The sequence below is a fragment of the Malus domestica genome, chromosome 05 (assembly GCF_042453785.1).
Source record: "Malus domestica chromosome 05, GDT2T_hap1".
In the NCBI taxonomy this organism is placed as follows: domain Eukaryota; kingdom Viridiplantae; phylum Streptophyta; class Magnoliopsida; order Rosales; family Rosaceae; genus Malus; species Malus domestica.
Genome location: NC_091665.1, coordinates 23,730,018 through 23,744,270, shown reverse-complemented (window position 1 = coordinate 23,744,270; position 14,253 = coordinate 23,730,018). Strand labels below are relative to the sequence as shown.

Here is a 14,253-nt window from a genome sequence, read left to right as displayed (position 1 = left end):
GTTCTCCCTAACATTACTCTAACGTAACAACAAAAGGTATTGTTATTTAGTGGTTCTTGCACTCTTTTGTAATATCATTTTTCCTTTTTATATAAATATGTAAAAATTATTTCATTAACTAGTATAACACATTTCTTTCGACTTAAAAAAAAATTAAAAAAAAATAATAATAAAATAATAAAAAACAGAAAATAACTTCTTTTTTTGGGTCACCCACTTTTCATCTTGTTATATTTGAGACGAGTATTTTTAGGGCCCAGAAAGCCCAAGACGCCATGTGCATCCTTCGATGTACATTGCCATCCAATCGTGGCAACTGCACAAGTGCATCACAAAAATTTGCAGCTTTTCAACTGAGAAATTCCGAGTTTCTCCCAATATTACAACTGAGTTTTGAAGTAACAAGTCATCAGAGGCAAAATTCGAACAGTCCTATGTATATATATGACTTCATAGGAGTGATCAACTACACAAAACTTATCTACAAGATTTTTGGGGGACGGTAGAATTTTTTTCCATTAATCCTTACCAGTGAACTAATAGCAAATGCATCGACGAAGGTCAGGCGGAAAGCCAGTCATCGACCTTCGCACCTGCCCAGCTGGGATTTGTAATACTGCCTTCCTGAAAATGTGAGCAACAAGGTTAGTCATAAAGCACGTAAAAGAGACCGAAACTGGAAACACCAAATATGTGCTGCTGCACATGCAGTAGAGGCTGAATGAACGATTAGAGGCATCCAAATCTGACCTGTGGAAGCACCCCGTGCATGTTGGCTCCTTAGAGGTACATCATGGTCTTGTTAACCAGTGGTAGTGGGGCCCCATCTTTTCGAGCTCCCAACACCTTTAGACTGAAAGTTCCGAACAAGGCACCAGTTATGTTATGAAGCCTTACTCAATTGCGTAACATGATGAACTCAACATATCCATAAGGTATTATAATAGACGAAATAACAGAGTTCTTTTAACTGTCTGAAGTACAATGCAGTAAGTTGCAGCTTCAAGAGGAAATGTAAGAATACAAACAAAATCTTCCAGATTACAGCCAGTAAAAGAACAGAGCAAACACGACTTCAATAAAAAAGAGTAAACGATCCTAAGGGAAAATGTGATGAAGCGAATTTGAATACGAGTAACACTGAATCGCAGACAACCAATGGTGTAGATGCATTGTTTTTTGGGTTCATTAATTTTGATGCTCAAAGGGTCCATAGGTCTCAGTGTTTTCCTCACGAACACTAGTGCAACTGTGCAACATGTCAGACTTTTATTGGGCTTACATCTATTTAGGAGTCCTAAGTGATTAAGAATACGGGATAGGAAGTAATAATTGATTATCCAGGATTACTTGATGGTGAAATAAAGAAATAACTAATGGGAATATCTATCCGATTAGGTCGTGGATTCTAGAGGTGCTGAATATATGTCCTAGGGTTTTCTTTAAGGGCAAGAAACCTAATACTCTCATCTATAAATATAAGGCTTAGGTCCCCGCTCTTATACACAATATTGTAGCACAAAACCCTACCCCATATAGGAGTGCATAAGGCATGTAGAGAGAGTGGAAGATCCTTGCTTGTTGCTGCCGTTCATGATTCATCCTTGTGCTTCGGTATAATGGCTTCTCAAACTTTGTACTTTTAGTGTGCATATTATAGATTGACTTACACAACATCCCCAAATCACAAATAAACAATAGACAGGGCACAATCGTACATCGCCAATTTATAAAGGCAAAAAATTCGATCAATTTACCACAGATATCGCAGCGCCAGTTCATTACATCAAGCAGTGCCAAACCAGACAAATAAACAAAATGATGCATTTGTCTCAGATGCAGAGATTTCTACATGTAACTACAATGTCTAAACCGTATTATACCTTCTGCTGTACTGACAACATTGTAAACATAAAAATTAGAGCTTAAACCCTAACTAACCAACTAGTTTTGTTCATTTAGAAACAACCCCACTTCTACTTCCAGCTTGTTGTCCGTCTTTAATTTTATTTTATGTTCTTGTGGCATTGAAATAACATATTGCTACGTTTTTGAGGCCGCCAAAAACGCTGCCATTAGCTCTACGCAACCTTTGGCGCATGAAAAGGTGCAAATTAGGGAGCATGCACCCCGCACCTTCAACATCCCATCTCATTCCACAGCTCCAATAATTCATGGAGATGATTGAATTATATCCTAACAGGCCCTTTCCAGAGGGAACCCCATTTTTGAGTAAAAATGGGGACTACTTATAGAGCCCACTCCACGTCGAACTTCAACGATCTGAACAATCTATTTTGTAAGTCTTGATTCATATATCATCCTTGCAAAAATTCAATTTAATCCGAAACTATTTGTCTATTAAATTAGCACAATAAAATTTCATTGTATCTGGTAGAACAAATTATTGGTCAATTTTTTTGAACTCAATTAGATGTCTCAAATATTTCCGATTTGGCTAATATTTTACAAAGATGATATATGAGATCCAACTTAAAAAATAAACAGTTAGCCCACAACAAATCCCCAATTAAAAAGAAAATGGGAATCCCTTCCAAAGGCCTCCTATATCCTAAAACCCTATACATATTAGGTTATAATGACGTTTTTTTGATAGTTTGACATGTTATGTAAGGCATTAGCAAATTAATTGTATTAAAGCACATATTAGAAAAAGGTTACCTTGTATAAGGCAAGGGGCAGAAAATGATGACGTAGTCGGCGGAGGCGCACGTGTACGTACTCGTCTTGTCGTCGTACGCGTAGCTATACGAGCGTGGGCAAGCATGCTTGAAAAACAGCGAGTACGCCGACGGTTGACACGTGTCGGGCGTAGCGTACGCCTCACTACAACAAAACTGCGGATCCCCAAACGCCTCGCACGCGCTCCTACACGCCACGCTCCCCCTTCCGCTCTCACGCACCCTCAGCGCCCTGGGGCACTTGCCGTTCAAGTCGACGAGGCACCCAGTCGGACTGCATCCCCCTCTTGTACCTCCACGTGGCACCACCAGCATCGGCAAGTTGTACCCGTCCACCAAGCTGACGTCATAAAAATCCAATCCGTTGGTGCCGTTGAGCGTGAACTCGGCCAACGTAGCCGGCGGTTTCGCGCCACCTCCGGCACACTCGATTTTTCCCGAGCCGCAATCGGCTGTGACGCAGGAGAAGTTACCGGGCGAGTATCCGGTGCATAGAGTCCGAGCCCAGAGCCGACCCGACCAAGATTTGGGTACGGAAAGGGTCCGGGACTTGCCGGGTTTGAGCGCGAAGCCAGTGGGGGAGAGCGGAGCCGTGTTGGCGCCGGAAAGTATTCCGGGCCATACTTCGTAGCGGCACTTGTTGACTAGTTTGAAAGAAGCTGAGTTCACCTCTGCAAGAACCAAAAAATTTTCAATAAAAAATGAAATTTTGAGAATTGGGTTTTGATATTCATGGAAAATTATGAATTGGGTCGGAGAGAGAATTTGAATTTAGAGTTAATTACCTGAGAAGAAAGAGAGGGCGACGAGAGCGACAAGAGAGGCAGAGAGTAGAGGACGATCCATCGAAGAAGAATGCCAAAGAACTTTACTTTTCTTGCGAGGAGAGTAGGCACAAAGCAAGAAGGATGATATATATTTTTTTATTTTTATTTTTATTTTTATTTTTGTTTTGCTTTTTGGGTATTTTCGGTTAAAGAATTGGAACGGTATTGTGACTTGTGAATTTGGGCAATACATTATTATATTTGGCTTGTGATTATCCATTTTTAGTGACATTTTTAAAGCACCATCGCATCACTCTGCTGTCTTCGTGTGCACAATGGACCAATGTGCTAGGTGGGAGAAATTTGTACGAAAATGAAAGGATACGTTAAAGTGACAATGTCTCAAATAAATTTATTAAAAAAAACAAAAATAATTCACAAATTTATTTGAGATACAACCATTTTATCATTCCTGATTTATGTAAGTCATCGTTGGTTTTGTTGATAAATTGTGTGTGTGTGTGTGTGTATTGGTTCAACCAGGCTTTGAACGTTTGGCAATGTATGGGACCCAGAAAAGAAGAAGAAGAGAGAAATGCAGTTGTGAGAGAAGCAAGCATGAAGCGGCACATGGTGCGATGGTACGAGAGGATTCTGTAATCATCTGCATATATGACATATCTCAATTAGTAAATGCCACATTCATTCCTTCACTACCCAAATAATAAATACAAGTCACTTTCCGTAAGTGGTTTAAGGTCAATTTTTATAATCAATGATGGTATTTTGATTTCGAGTTAGCCCAACCGGTTGGAGCAGATATCTGAACAGAATGGACTGGCCGACGACGACTCGCTTGTTCAGAGACCCGAGCTCCGGCCAAGTAAAGTGCAAAGGCCCAAGGGCCACTGGGTAGGCCACCGTGGGCGGGGTTGCTGTGGGTGCGCAGAATAACGAGAGAAATGTTGCACGGTTTATTTCACACTTGGACCGCTAATAACTAGATGATCTCAGCCGTCCAATACATTTCTTTTTCATGGGCTGTGCATCACAGGCCAATTCAATTGGGCTTCACAAAATGGCCTATGAAAATTTGGGTCTTGGGCCATACTGAATTTAGTTTCGTAGTATCACCTTACAGGAAATTTAAAAGCTAGAAAAATAATTTCTCACTCTTTTATCCTTTTGCACTACTCCTTTTGTTTATATCGACGTGATTGAATTAATAAACACAAGCAAAGAGAACGACGAGAAATGGGAGTGTGAAATTTTTTTTTTCCAACCTTAAAAAGTGATCAAGGTGGAGTATTTCTAATTGGGATAAATTATCGTTTTATCCCAACGATCGACGATTCTCAATTACTTCTTTTCTTTTTCTTCAGTAAATTAAGGTCACAAACTATATTAGAATACGAATGTGGATTACCGTCTAATTTTTCAAGCTTCCTAATTCCATTGATCCAATAATTATATTTTGGACTGCAAGCCAAAATGGACAATGTTCTTGCACAAACCTTTGTATCTATGTCAAAAACCACTAGCAACATCATACCAAATGTACGATTGTGTATACATTTGTCACCTTGGGCCAAAAAATTCAAACTAAAAGGCCACTACTGAGCTTAGAGACTCGGCTCAAAACAATATAAAGAGTGTTCAACAAAAATATTAGATCCAACATACCCTTATACTTTTCCTTCCCCTTTTCATGGTTGTGCAATGTCAAATTGCAGCTTTAATGTGTTGCCCACAGCCCAAGGTGGCACTAAAGTTGTACACATTTTCTTTTAAAGAAAGGGTTCTTTGGCCCCAAAAATTGTTCTCAGAAAGGAGGGCCATAAAGCCAATCTACCATTATTGTGTTTTGGATATTATGTTATCTTCAATTCAATGATTTTGCACCAATAATAATAAAATTTGACCCACTTCTTGTATTTTGCTAATGGGGTTGACCCATATTTTCAATTGATCGTTAGCACAAAACCAAGGGACCCACTTGTTCTAGTTGAATTTCAGGTCAATATTGTAGGGTTTCCAAAAAGCCAAGGATATTCTCCGATGAGCACAAAAAGACAACCTTAAGAATTGTTCATGACCAGAACGAGAAAAAGAAGAGCAAAAGTTTGACCAATTATGGAGCTTTAATCATTTTGTAAGGATAATCCGTATGTAAGAGTTTAATTAAGCATATTTCCCTTAATCTTGGAAGAAAAAAGAAAAAAACAGAAGAATACCACATTCATGCAACATGCTTTCTGCTCATAGAGATACAAAGATTAATGGTGTTATTGTATGAGAATTGTTATTAGCATTTCAAAAATCTCATTTGGCACTTCAAACGTTCTATAATTAGAAAGAAAAATACACTTGTGAGAGGTGTAGAATGAGATTTTTGACGTGCTAATAACAGTTCACTATTGTATTTGGAGGGAAATGATCTCGTTTCAAAATTTTAGATAAATTGTTAATCACGTTGAGTTTTGTCATAAAGTGCGGTCAATATTTTTCGTATTTCGAGACACATACTTAGCTAAGTACGTACTTGATATGATAGTATGTTAACCCAGTTCTTGCATAGTTGATGCAACATGAACTAAAAAAGGTTCAAGAAATTATTGTTCATGATAGGCTGACTTAAGCTACAAGGACCAGCTCGCGTGCTAAGAAACTTTACCACTCTTTGAATTACTTAGTTGCCAATTTTGGTGTTCCTCAACATTTTGAAAGATTTGGTTTCTTCTTAATCAGCATTACTGATTAATTAATCTCAATGATATGGCTTTTGTGTTTTGGTCCCCAACCTTAAAGACTCCAAAACATTTCTTGGCAACAAAATTCATAGCAATTGGCATGCTTTGTCTCTAGATTTGTCACACATGTGACGTTTCAAGAGAGGAGAATTTCAGAGACAAAATTAAAAGGGATAAACATGCTTTCTGCCTTTGTCTGGGTTTTAGCTTCTCGTCACACTAGCTATACGAATATTAGAATTAGTCTGAGTCGGTAACCTGAGATAATGGACATGCTTATACGAATAATGAATGCTAAATACAATCGAGCAAGCACGGTGATCTCACAATTGATGAATTCAGTAATATACATCGATAACTGGCAATTGTGACCTGGGATGTCTTATCGGGCACTTGGCTGGAGTTTTTTGTTAATTTCACATAACAAAACTATAATGGCCACCTAACTAGGGCATGATTTTTGATCTGATGTTGCTTTCAAACATTCTATCAAACCAGTACTCGACTGCTAGCACTGCTTGTTGATCTGACAGGGGAATGCAAACCCTAGATATCCATCTGCATACAGTACTCCTAGATCTCAAATCATACGATGAACAGCGGATACCATCATAGGGTCCGGATGATAAGATGTAATATGTGAGAATAATCTTGTAGAATATATGCAGAATCATATGGTGCCGAGGGCTCACAGTCAAAGGAGACACAAATCACAGGGAATGTTTCTGGTCCTAGAGACTAGAAAGCATGCCCAAACAAGGAATAGGATGTACGTGGGTGCCCAACAAAACCCATGAATATGTTGCCCTGCACCCAAACAAAACTTTTTACACCTGATGAATAACGTGGTGTGATTTCTTAATATCAGTAGCATACTGCATAAATGGGTTTTATCATTATTTGGTGGAAGATAATCAATAATCTCTCCAGGTGACTGTTGTTCGAATTCAAAATCTTCACACTGCTTTGAAAAGGGTGAAAAAGTTGAGAAAATTATATATGTTCTTGGTGTAATATTATTACTGATAGTTACCGAAATTAATGTTTCTCAATTGGTTAAAACACTGTAATATATATTTCTTAATATTCCTTTTTTATTTTTCGTTTATTTAATATTAGTCTTTATATGTTTTGTTTTTGTTATGTATTATTCAAGCATGGTTTAGGAAGGCTGTCTGTTTCAATTCACATGTTTGTGTTAATGGGGAAATTAAAGGACGGTCAAAGAATCTCATTGACGTATCAGAACCTGATATATATGTTCATATGCTAAAATACTTTGCTGCTAGGTTAGCCAGCAATTTGGTCGGTCATCACGGGGTGCAATATATGCCTAGTTTTCTTATATTTTGAGTAAAATACATCAACTAAATAAAAAAGGATCTAGTTGGTACGTAGTTCCTCTTGCAAGTACAAAGAGCTGAAAAATAAAAATAAAATCTTACACAGAGTCTAGACATATTACAAATCAAAGATTTGTGTTCTTCCATCAAATGCTTTACATATTATATTGTCGGACTACTAATCTAACATATATTCAAATAGGTAGGTTGTTTTAACTTTGCTGGAGAAGGTCTTCCGTTCAAGTCATTTAGCTCACAATTGTTGAATAATTAACTAAATTAAAATAGGTGATAAGCTATTTATTAATCTAGAAATATACTTCTCGTCTCATGTTAAAAGAAGTCTTAAGATATTAATTCCCGCAAGCCATTGAGAAAAATGCAGCAGTACTTAACTAATTAGGAGTGATAATATAAAAGGAGATGCTGTTTTCCAAGCGCATGCACATGATGCAGCAAGAAAAACTGTGGAGAGTGGTTTTTATATTGGCTACATATTTTGTCCACAAAGTGAATTATCTAGTGAAAACAATAAGGAACCATGTGAGAGACATTGTGGAGTGAGTAAATAAGTTTCGTCAACTGCAAAGAGGTGAGATTTCCAGTTGGAATTTGGACTTTTTTTAAGAGTAGCAGCGGTGGTGGTGGGAGTGGGAGTGGGGAGGTTCTGTTCTCGAGTCCACCACCACACCATACCAGAAAGCAATTGAGGGAAGAGGAGGTTTTGAGGTTGCCAATAGCAGCATAAGAGCCATGTGAAAAAAGCAGCTTTCTTCTTCTTGTAATGAGACCACGCCCGTTTGGCTGCAATCATGTGGTCTACTTTGTTATAATTTCCCTCCCTTCACTCTTTCCCTTGCCCCATGTCCACCTCCCTCCCTAAGCACCTTGATCTTCTACAACAATTATGAAAAAAGAAAAAGAAAAAATAACACTAGTTGCATTTTGGGTTTTACCATCTTACCCTTTTACCAAACCATATCTTTGCTCATTTTAATTTCCTTCTAAAAGCACTTCTAAAAAGTATGTACTTTATCCAATATTGGCTCTCCAATCTCAATGAATAGTAAGAAATGCATGCATGGGTACATGAGAGAGCACATTCCACACGAAATAAAACCTAGGCATAAACTAGTTTCATGTAAGTTAACATTATCTTCATGCAATGTGTTGTAGAATGAAAACGTAGACATGAACTGGTGACATGTAAGTTCACATTATATTTAAGCTCTAATATAAAATGTGAGTGTAAAAAAGTTGTATGGCATGAAGGTGATTATGGATAGTAAACAAGGTGATTATGTAATTAAACAAGTGTAATAATTATCTAGCCAGCTCGGGAAGCGGGTAGACCCGCTCGTGCGGACAAGCCACTCACGCTCCACATAATTAATTAGTTTAAAAACAAAATTTTGATTAACTTAACACCACATATTAATTAAATATTATGAACTAAACAACAAAAATTCCCCAAATTTTTATTACCAAAAAGGGCCCGAGAACCATCAGATTTCGTCAAAGCCACCCACAAACCCCCAAAAGCGATTTCCTCTCCTCTCAAGAATACCTCTCACAAACAGACTGTGAAAAAGAGGAGAGAGAAAGGTAGAGAGAAGGGAGGGAGGGAAAGAGAGAGAGAGAGGGGGACTTTCTCAGGCTTCGAGAACCAGAACCCACCTCGTGTCTTGTATATATATACCCCTACCGTCACTCAACTTACCCACCATTCAAATCAAAACCCACCTCACTCCTGCATTGAACAAATAACAAAAACCCAGTTTTTAGTTCAACCCATTTGAGAAAAGGCAATGGAGTCATCAGATAAGGTGGTGGAAACAGTGATAGTAGGAAATTATGTAGAAATGGAGGCAGATGGGAAGGCCAAGAGCTTCAAGAGCAAGCTCTCCAAGTTCTTCTGGGATGGTGGGTCTGCTTATGATGCTTGGTTCAGCTGTGCTTCTAATCAGGTTTGTGAAAAGTTTGTGTTTTTGTAGGAAAGAGGTTATCCTTATTTTTATGTTTGTGAGGTGTTTGTGTTAATGTCTGTGTGTTTTGCAGGTGGCTCAAGTTCTGCTTACTTTGCCGTACTCGTTCTCGCAGCTGGGAATGCTCTCTGGGATTCTCTTCCAGCTTTTCTATGGCTTGCTGGGCAGCTGGACTGCTTACCTTATTAGCACACTCTATATTGAATACAGAACAAGAAAAGAAAGAGAAAAGGTTGATTTCAGAAACCATGTCATCCAGGTACAAATTTCAACTCACTCTCTATTCACAAATGTTTCCAATAACGCGTCGTCTGATGTTATGCTGCTAAACTGTGAATCTTTACGACGTGCTCCAGACAAGTTTTTTGGCCAAATTCTGACATGGGTTTTGATTTTGGTGTCAAATTCTTTTATGGTGATTAGTGGTTTGAAGTTCTTGATGGGCTGCTTGGGAAACACTGGAGGAACGTGGGGTTGGCATTTAACTGCACATTTCTTCTGTTTGGATCTGTCATTCAGCTGATAGCTTGTGCAAGGTACCCAAGCATCTCTGACCCCTACCTTTCATTCCATCTGCTTTTTTAAATCAAATCTTCCACTAAATATCTAATTTTTTTTAATAATTTCCATGCAAGTGTGGGCATCTTTCTAAATGTTGTTGTTAATTTGCAGTAATATATATTACATAAATGATAATCTGGACAAGAGGACTTGGACTTACATCTTCGGAGCTTGCTGTGCCACCACTGTCTTTATCCCTTCATTTCACAACTACAGAGTTTGGTCATTTTTGGGCCTTGTTATGACCACTTACACTGCTTGGTACCTTACCATTGCCTCCTTCCTCCATGGCCAGGTAAATAAATTTGGTAACTTTAACCACCTAATTACCCTACAAAAACTCCATACGCGTTCATTGCTCATGGTAATTTCGGTGTAGTAAAACTGTGAAAATTTTGATGCTAGGTTGAGGGAGTGAAGCACTCTGGTCCGACTAAGGTGGTGCTATACTTCACTGGGGCCACAAACATTCTCTACACTTTTGGAGGACATGCTGTTACTGTGTAAGACACAACCATCAGATATTGGGTTATATTTTTTCTGCATTTTAATTTATGTTTTACACATTTAATTAAATCTTAATTTTTCAACATCAATCCAGCCCAGGACAAACTTGAAATGTAGTAAACAAATTACACTGTTTTTTAATTACTGATAAAAGAAAAACCCATGTCTTTTTTTTTTTAATTTACAAAATTTACATATGTCTATCTAATTTTTTTTTTAATTTTTTATACTATTTGATGGGACAAAAATAAGCAGAGAACAAGGGGACATGATCTAATGACCAATCCTTTTCAAGAAAAATCAAATCTTCTTGTTTCCCCTGCACAGTATTTAGTTATTGACCACTATTTTTTCAGAAATTTCCCATGATACCCTCATTTCTTTTAGAAAATGATTATTAATTGTTGATGGTGATGAAGAATTTTATTTGATTAATTTTGGTGGGGGGAAATTGAAATTGCAGGGAGATCATGCATGCGATGTGGAAACCTCAGAAGTTCAAGGCCATATATTTATTTGCTACCCTGTATGTGCTGACATTGACCCTTCCCTCTGCATCAGCAGTGTATTGGGCATTTGGAGACTTGCTTCTTAACCACTCCAACGCTTTCTCTCTCCTCCCTAAATCTCCCTTCAGAGACATGGCTGTCATTTTAATGCTCATCCACCAGGCATGTACACATACACATAACTCATTACGCTCTCCCGATACACTTATGTTGTAAAATCTGACTCGTTGCAGTCTAGATTCGCGCTTTACGAGAGAACATATGCTTGAGTGTTTATTGTTGAATTCGTGTGATCTAAATTATGGGTTTTGATGTGTGTTGCAGTTTATAACATTTGGGTTTGCATGCACACCACTATACTTTGTGTGGGAGAAAGCCATAGGCATGCATGAATGTAAAAGCTTGTGCAAGAGAGCAGCAGCAAGACTGCCTGTGGTGATCCCAATCTGGTTCTTGGCCATCATCTTCCCATTCTTTGGACCTATCAACTCCACCGTTGGATCACTCCTAGTCAGCTTCACAGTCTACATCATCCCAGCTCTGGCCCATATTTTCACTTACAGATCAGCTGCTGCAAGAGAGGTACCCCATTACACCCTCACACATGCTTTGCATGTACATATTTACCACCTTTAGCTGCATTGCATAGCATGTATGATGTCCAAATCTGCAGCACCAGATTGAAATTTTTGACCAAACAAAAAAATAAGGACTGTTTTCAGAAACAAAAAAAATAAAGACTAAATTTTTTTTCCCTCCTCTTTTCATGCTCTTCCATCTTCTCCTCTCGCATTCTTTATTTTATTTATTTTTATCTATAAAAAAATTAATAGAAGATGTTGACGTGGTTTAACTGTCATCGTTCAAATGCGAGGGGAGGGAAGGGGAGGGGAAAAAAAAGAAAATTAATGAAAATGACTTTAAAACTTTGAGTTTTAACGATAATGACGAAATAAAAGTTAAAATGAATAGTATTAAAAATAATTTTTTAATGTAAAAATATGATTTTTCGTTAAAATAAACCGTACAAAATTGTTTTTGTTAAAATTCTTAAAAAAATAGAAATGAGAATACTACTTCAAAAAATAAAGCCATTAATCAATAAGATAATCATTAAAAGAATAAAAATTTAATTAAAAAGAGAGAGAGAGAGAGAGGAACAGAGAGGTAGCGTGTGGTCACAGTCTAGCAGACCAGACCCGGCTATCTCTCCTCCATATTTTAACCTGTAAATTGTATGATCAATTTGGATAACAGGGGAATTCATTATTTTCTACTTTCGATTTCCTAATCCAAGAGAAAAAGCAATAAATAATAAATATGAATATGTGTGTGCGTAGAGTTCAGAAAAGGCACGAGATTCTTGCTGCACCAAGGGTCAGAATATCGGTATCGTACCTGATACAGTATTGCATTGATGCTCCTTTATCTGAGGAGGGAACTGGATCCTCTTCTGAGCTCAGGATATGGATCCTCCTGAGCAGCCTATCCGAGCCGTTGAAATTTGATTCAACGACTCTAAACAGAGAGTTCATCTAAAAGTTATAATAATTACAACCGTTGAATTAAATTTGAATGGTCCGTATAAACTGTTCATGAGGATTCCCATCCTGAGCTCATGAAAGGATACAGTTACTCTGGGGAGTACTCTGAAAATCACCAACTGGGTTTTGCCTTTTATTGATAGTTGATGCATTACATGTGCCGTACTCTCTGCACAGTTAAATACCCATGCCAACTGTATGTGGACCCTTTGTGTTCAAGCAGAGATTCTTCTCTAGGGTAAAATCACTTTGTTGGTTACCGGTACCAATTTACAGTATGTGGTTTAGGGTTTACGGCATGTAGGGTTTAGGGTTTACGGCCATAAATTCCTAAACCCTAATAGCGGTCTATACTTTGGCATTATCGATCATGTGACGGTTTTAGGGTTAATATGTCTATGTTTTGCTAATATGATCAATGTATTGAAAATGTATAAAAAAGTGTAGATTGATATCCGGTACCAGTCTCAGACCCATTTTTGTGTAACTGTGTATACAGTGTTTTTTTTGGTATGCTTAACTCGGATAGAGCAACAAGCTTTTTGCAATGGTTTTTTTTACTAATCACAATTTGAGTAATGTTTTTGTGATGAACGGTTGTGATGATGCAGAATGCTGTGGAGAGTCCCCCAAGGTTCCTAGGAGGATGGATAGGATCATACACAATCAATGTGTTTGTGGTGGTGTGGGTGTTTGTAGTTGGATTTGGATTCGGTGGGTGGGCGAGCATTACGAACTTTGTACACCAGATCGACACATTTGGCCTCTTCACCAAGTGTTACCAATGCCCTCTGCCGCCGCCGCCCACGATCTTCAACACAACCTCAGCTCCTCCTCCTCTCCACCACCTTCTGCCTCGTAATCACTCCCATACCCCTTAATTCATTCACTCCCACTTTTGATTATTCCGTCCCAAGTAGTATGCCCCAATGGACACAACAGACTTAGAGTTGAATGTGAAAACCCATGGAGAGAGATGTTTGTGGCCTAAATTACCACTTCCACCCCTTCCAAGTACACAACCCCTATTCTTCTTTTTAAATTTTCTGCCTTGGTTGTTTAGGGTTTAGGGTTATTGCCATGAGTCAAGAAAAAGGGGCAACAAAATGTATGAAATATTTTGAACTTAAATTTCTAATCTTTGTTATACAATGATCAACTGGTTGTCCTTCAAATCCTTATTTGGATTGCATTACCATTTCATTAGAAACTTTTAAGTCCTTTCAAGTTTCAAATTCATAATGGTATTTCGTTACGGTTTCTAAAAAATAAAAAAATCTAATGATGAAAGAGATCTATAACTCAAATGGTTCAAAGCATTATTTGTATATATCTGAACTTATGCGATTGATTTCATTTTATCTAGAATACCCGCCTTGTAAAAAAATAACAAAATCAATCTAGTGTGACAATGTGGAAAGAGGATAATCATGGATGCCAATTATGAAAGTGAAACACATACTAGGGCTACGGTTATCATGAAGGCACCTTCACGAACCGTCATGACTCGTGAGCACACTTTGTTAATCTTTTTTCAAAACAGAATAAGTTGAAAAATGAGCAGTACAAGAGGAAGAACTAATGA

General features: G+C 37.9%; 2 protein-coding genes across 2 annotated transcripts; one reads left to right on the top strand and one right to left on the bottom strand.

Moving 5' to 3' along the window:
- Nucleotides 1-329: 329 nt before the first annotated feature.
- Nucleotides 330-3,697, bottom strand: LOC103436251 (thaumatin-like protein 1b). The gene is made up of 4 exons (XM_008374674.4): nucleotides 3,488-3,697; nucleotides 2,683-3,373; nucleotides 751-853; nucleotides 330-624 (listed from the first exon to the last, which is right to left on the bottom strand). The coding sequence occupies exons 1-3, from the start codon at nucleotides 3,546-3,548 to the stop codon at nucleotides 781-783; spliced, it is 825 nt and encodes a 274-aa protein (XP_008372896.1). The 5' UTR covers nucleotides 3,549-3,697; the 3' UTR covers nucleotides 330-624; nucleotides 751-780.
- Nucleotides 3,698-9,069: 5,372 nt separating this feature from the next.
- LOC103436252 (auxin transporter-like protein 2) lies at nucleotides 9,070-13,843 on the top strand. The gene is made up of 8 exons (XM_008374675.4): nucleotides 9,070-9,529; nucleotides 9,621-9,806; nucleotides 9,971-10,083; nucleotides 10,220-10,403; nucleotides 10,514-10,611; nucleotides 11,079-11,286; nucleotides 11,449-11,706; nucleotides 13,280-13,843. The coding sequence occupies exons 1-8, from the start codon at nucleotides 9,371-9,373 to the stop codon at nucleotides 13,547-13,549; spliced, it is 1,476 nt and encodes a 491-aa protein (XP_008372897.1). The 5' UTR covers nucleotides 9,070-9,370; the 3' UTR covers nucleotides 13,550-13,843.
- Nucleotides 13,844-14,253: the final 410 nt, after the last annotated feature.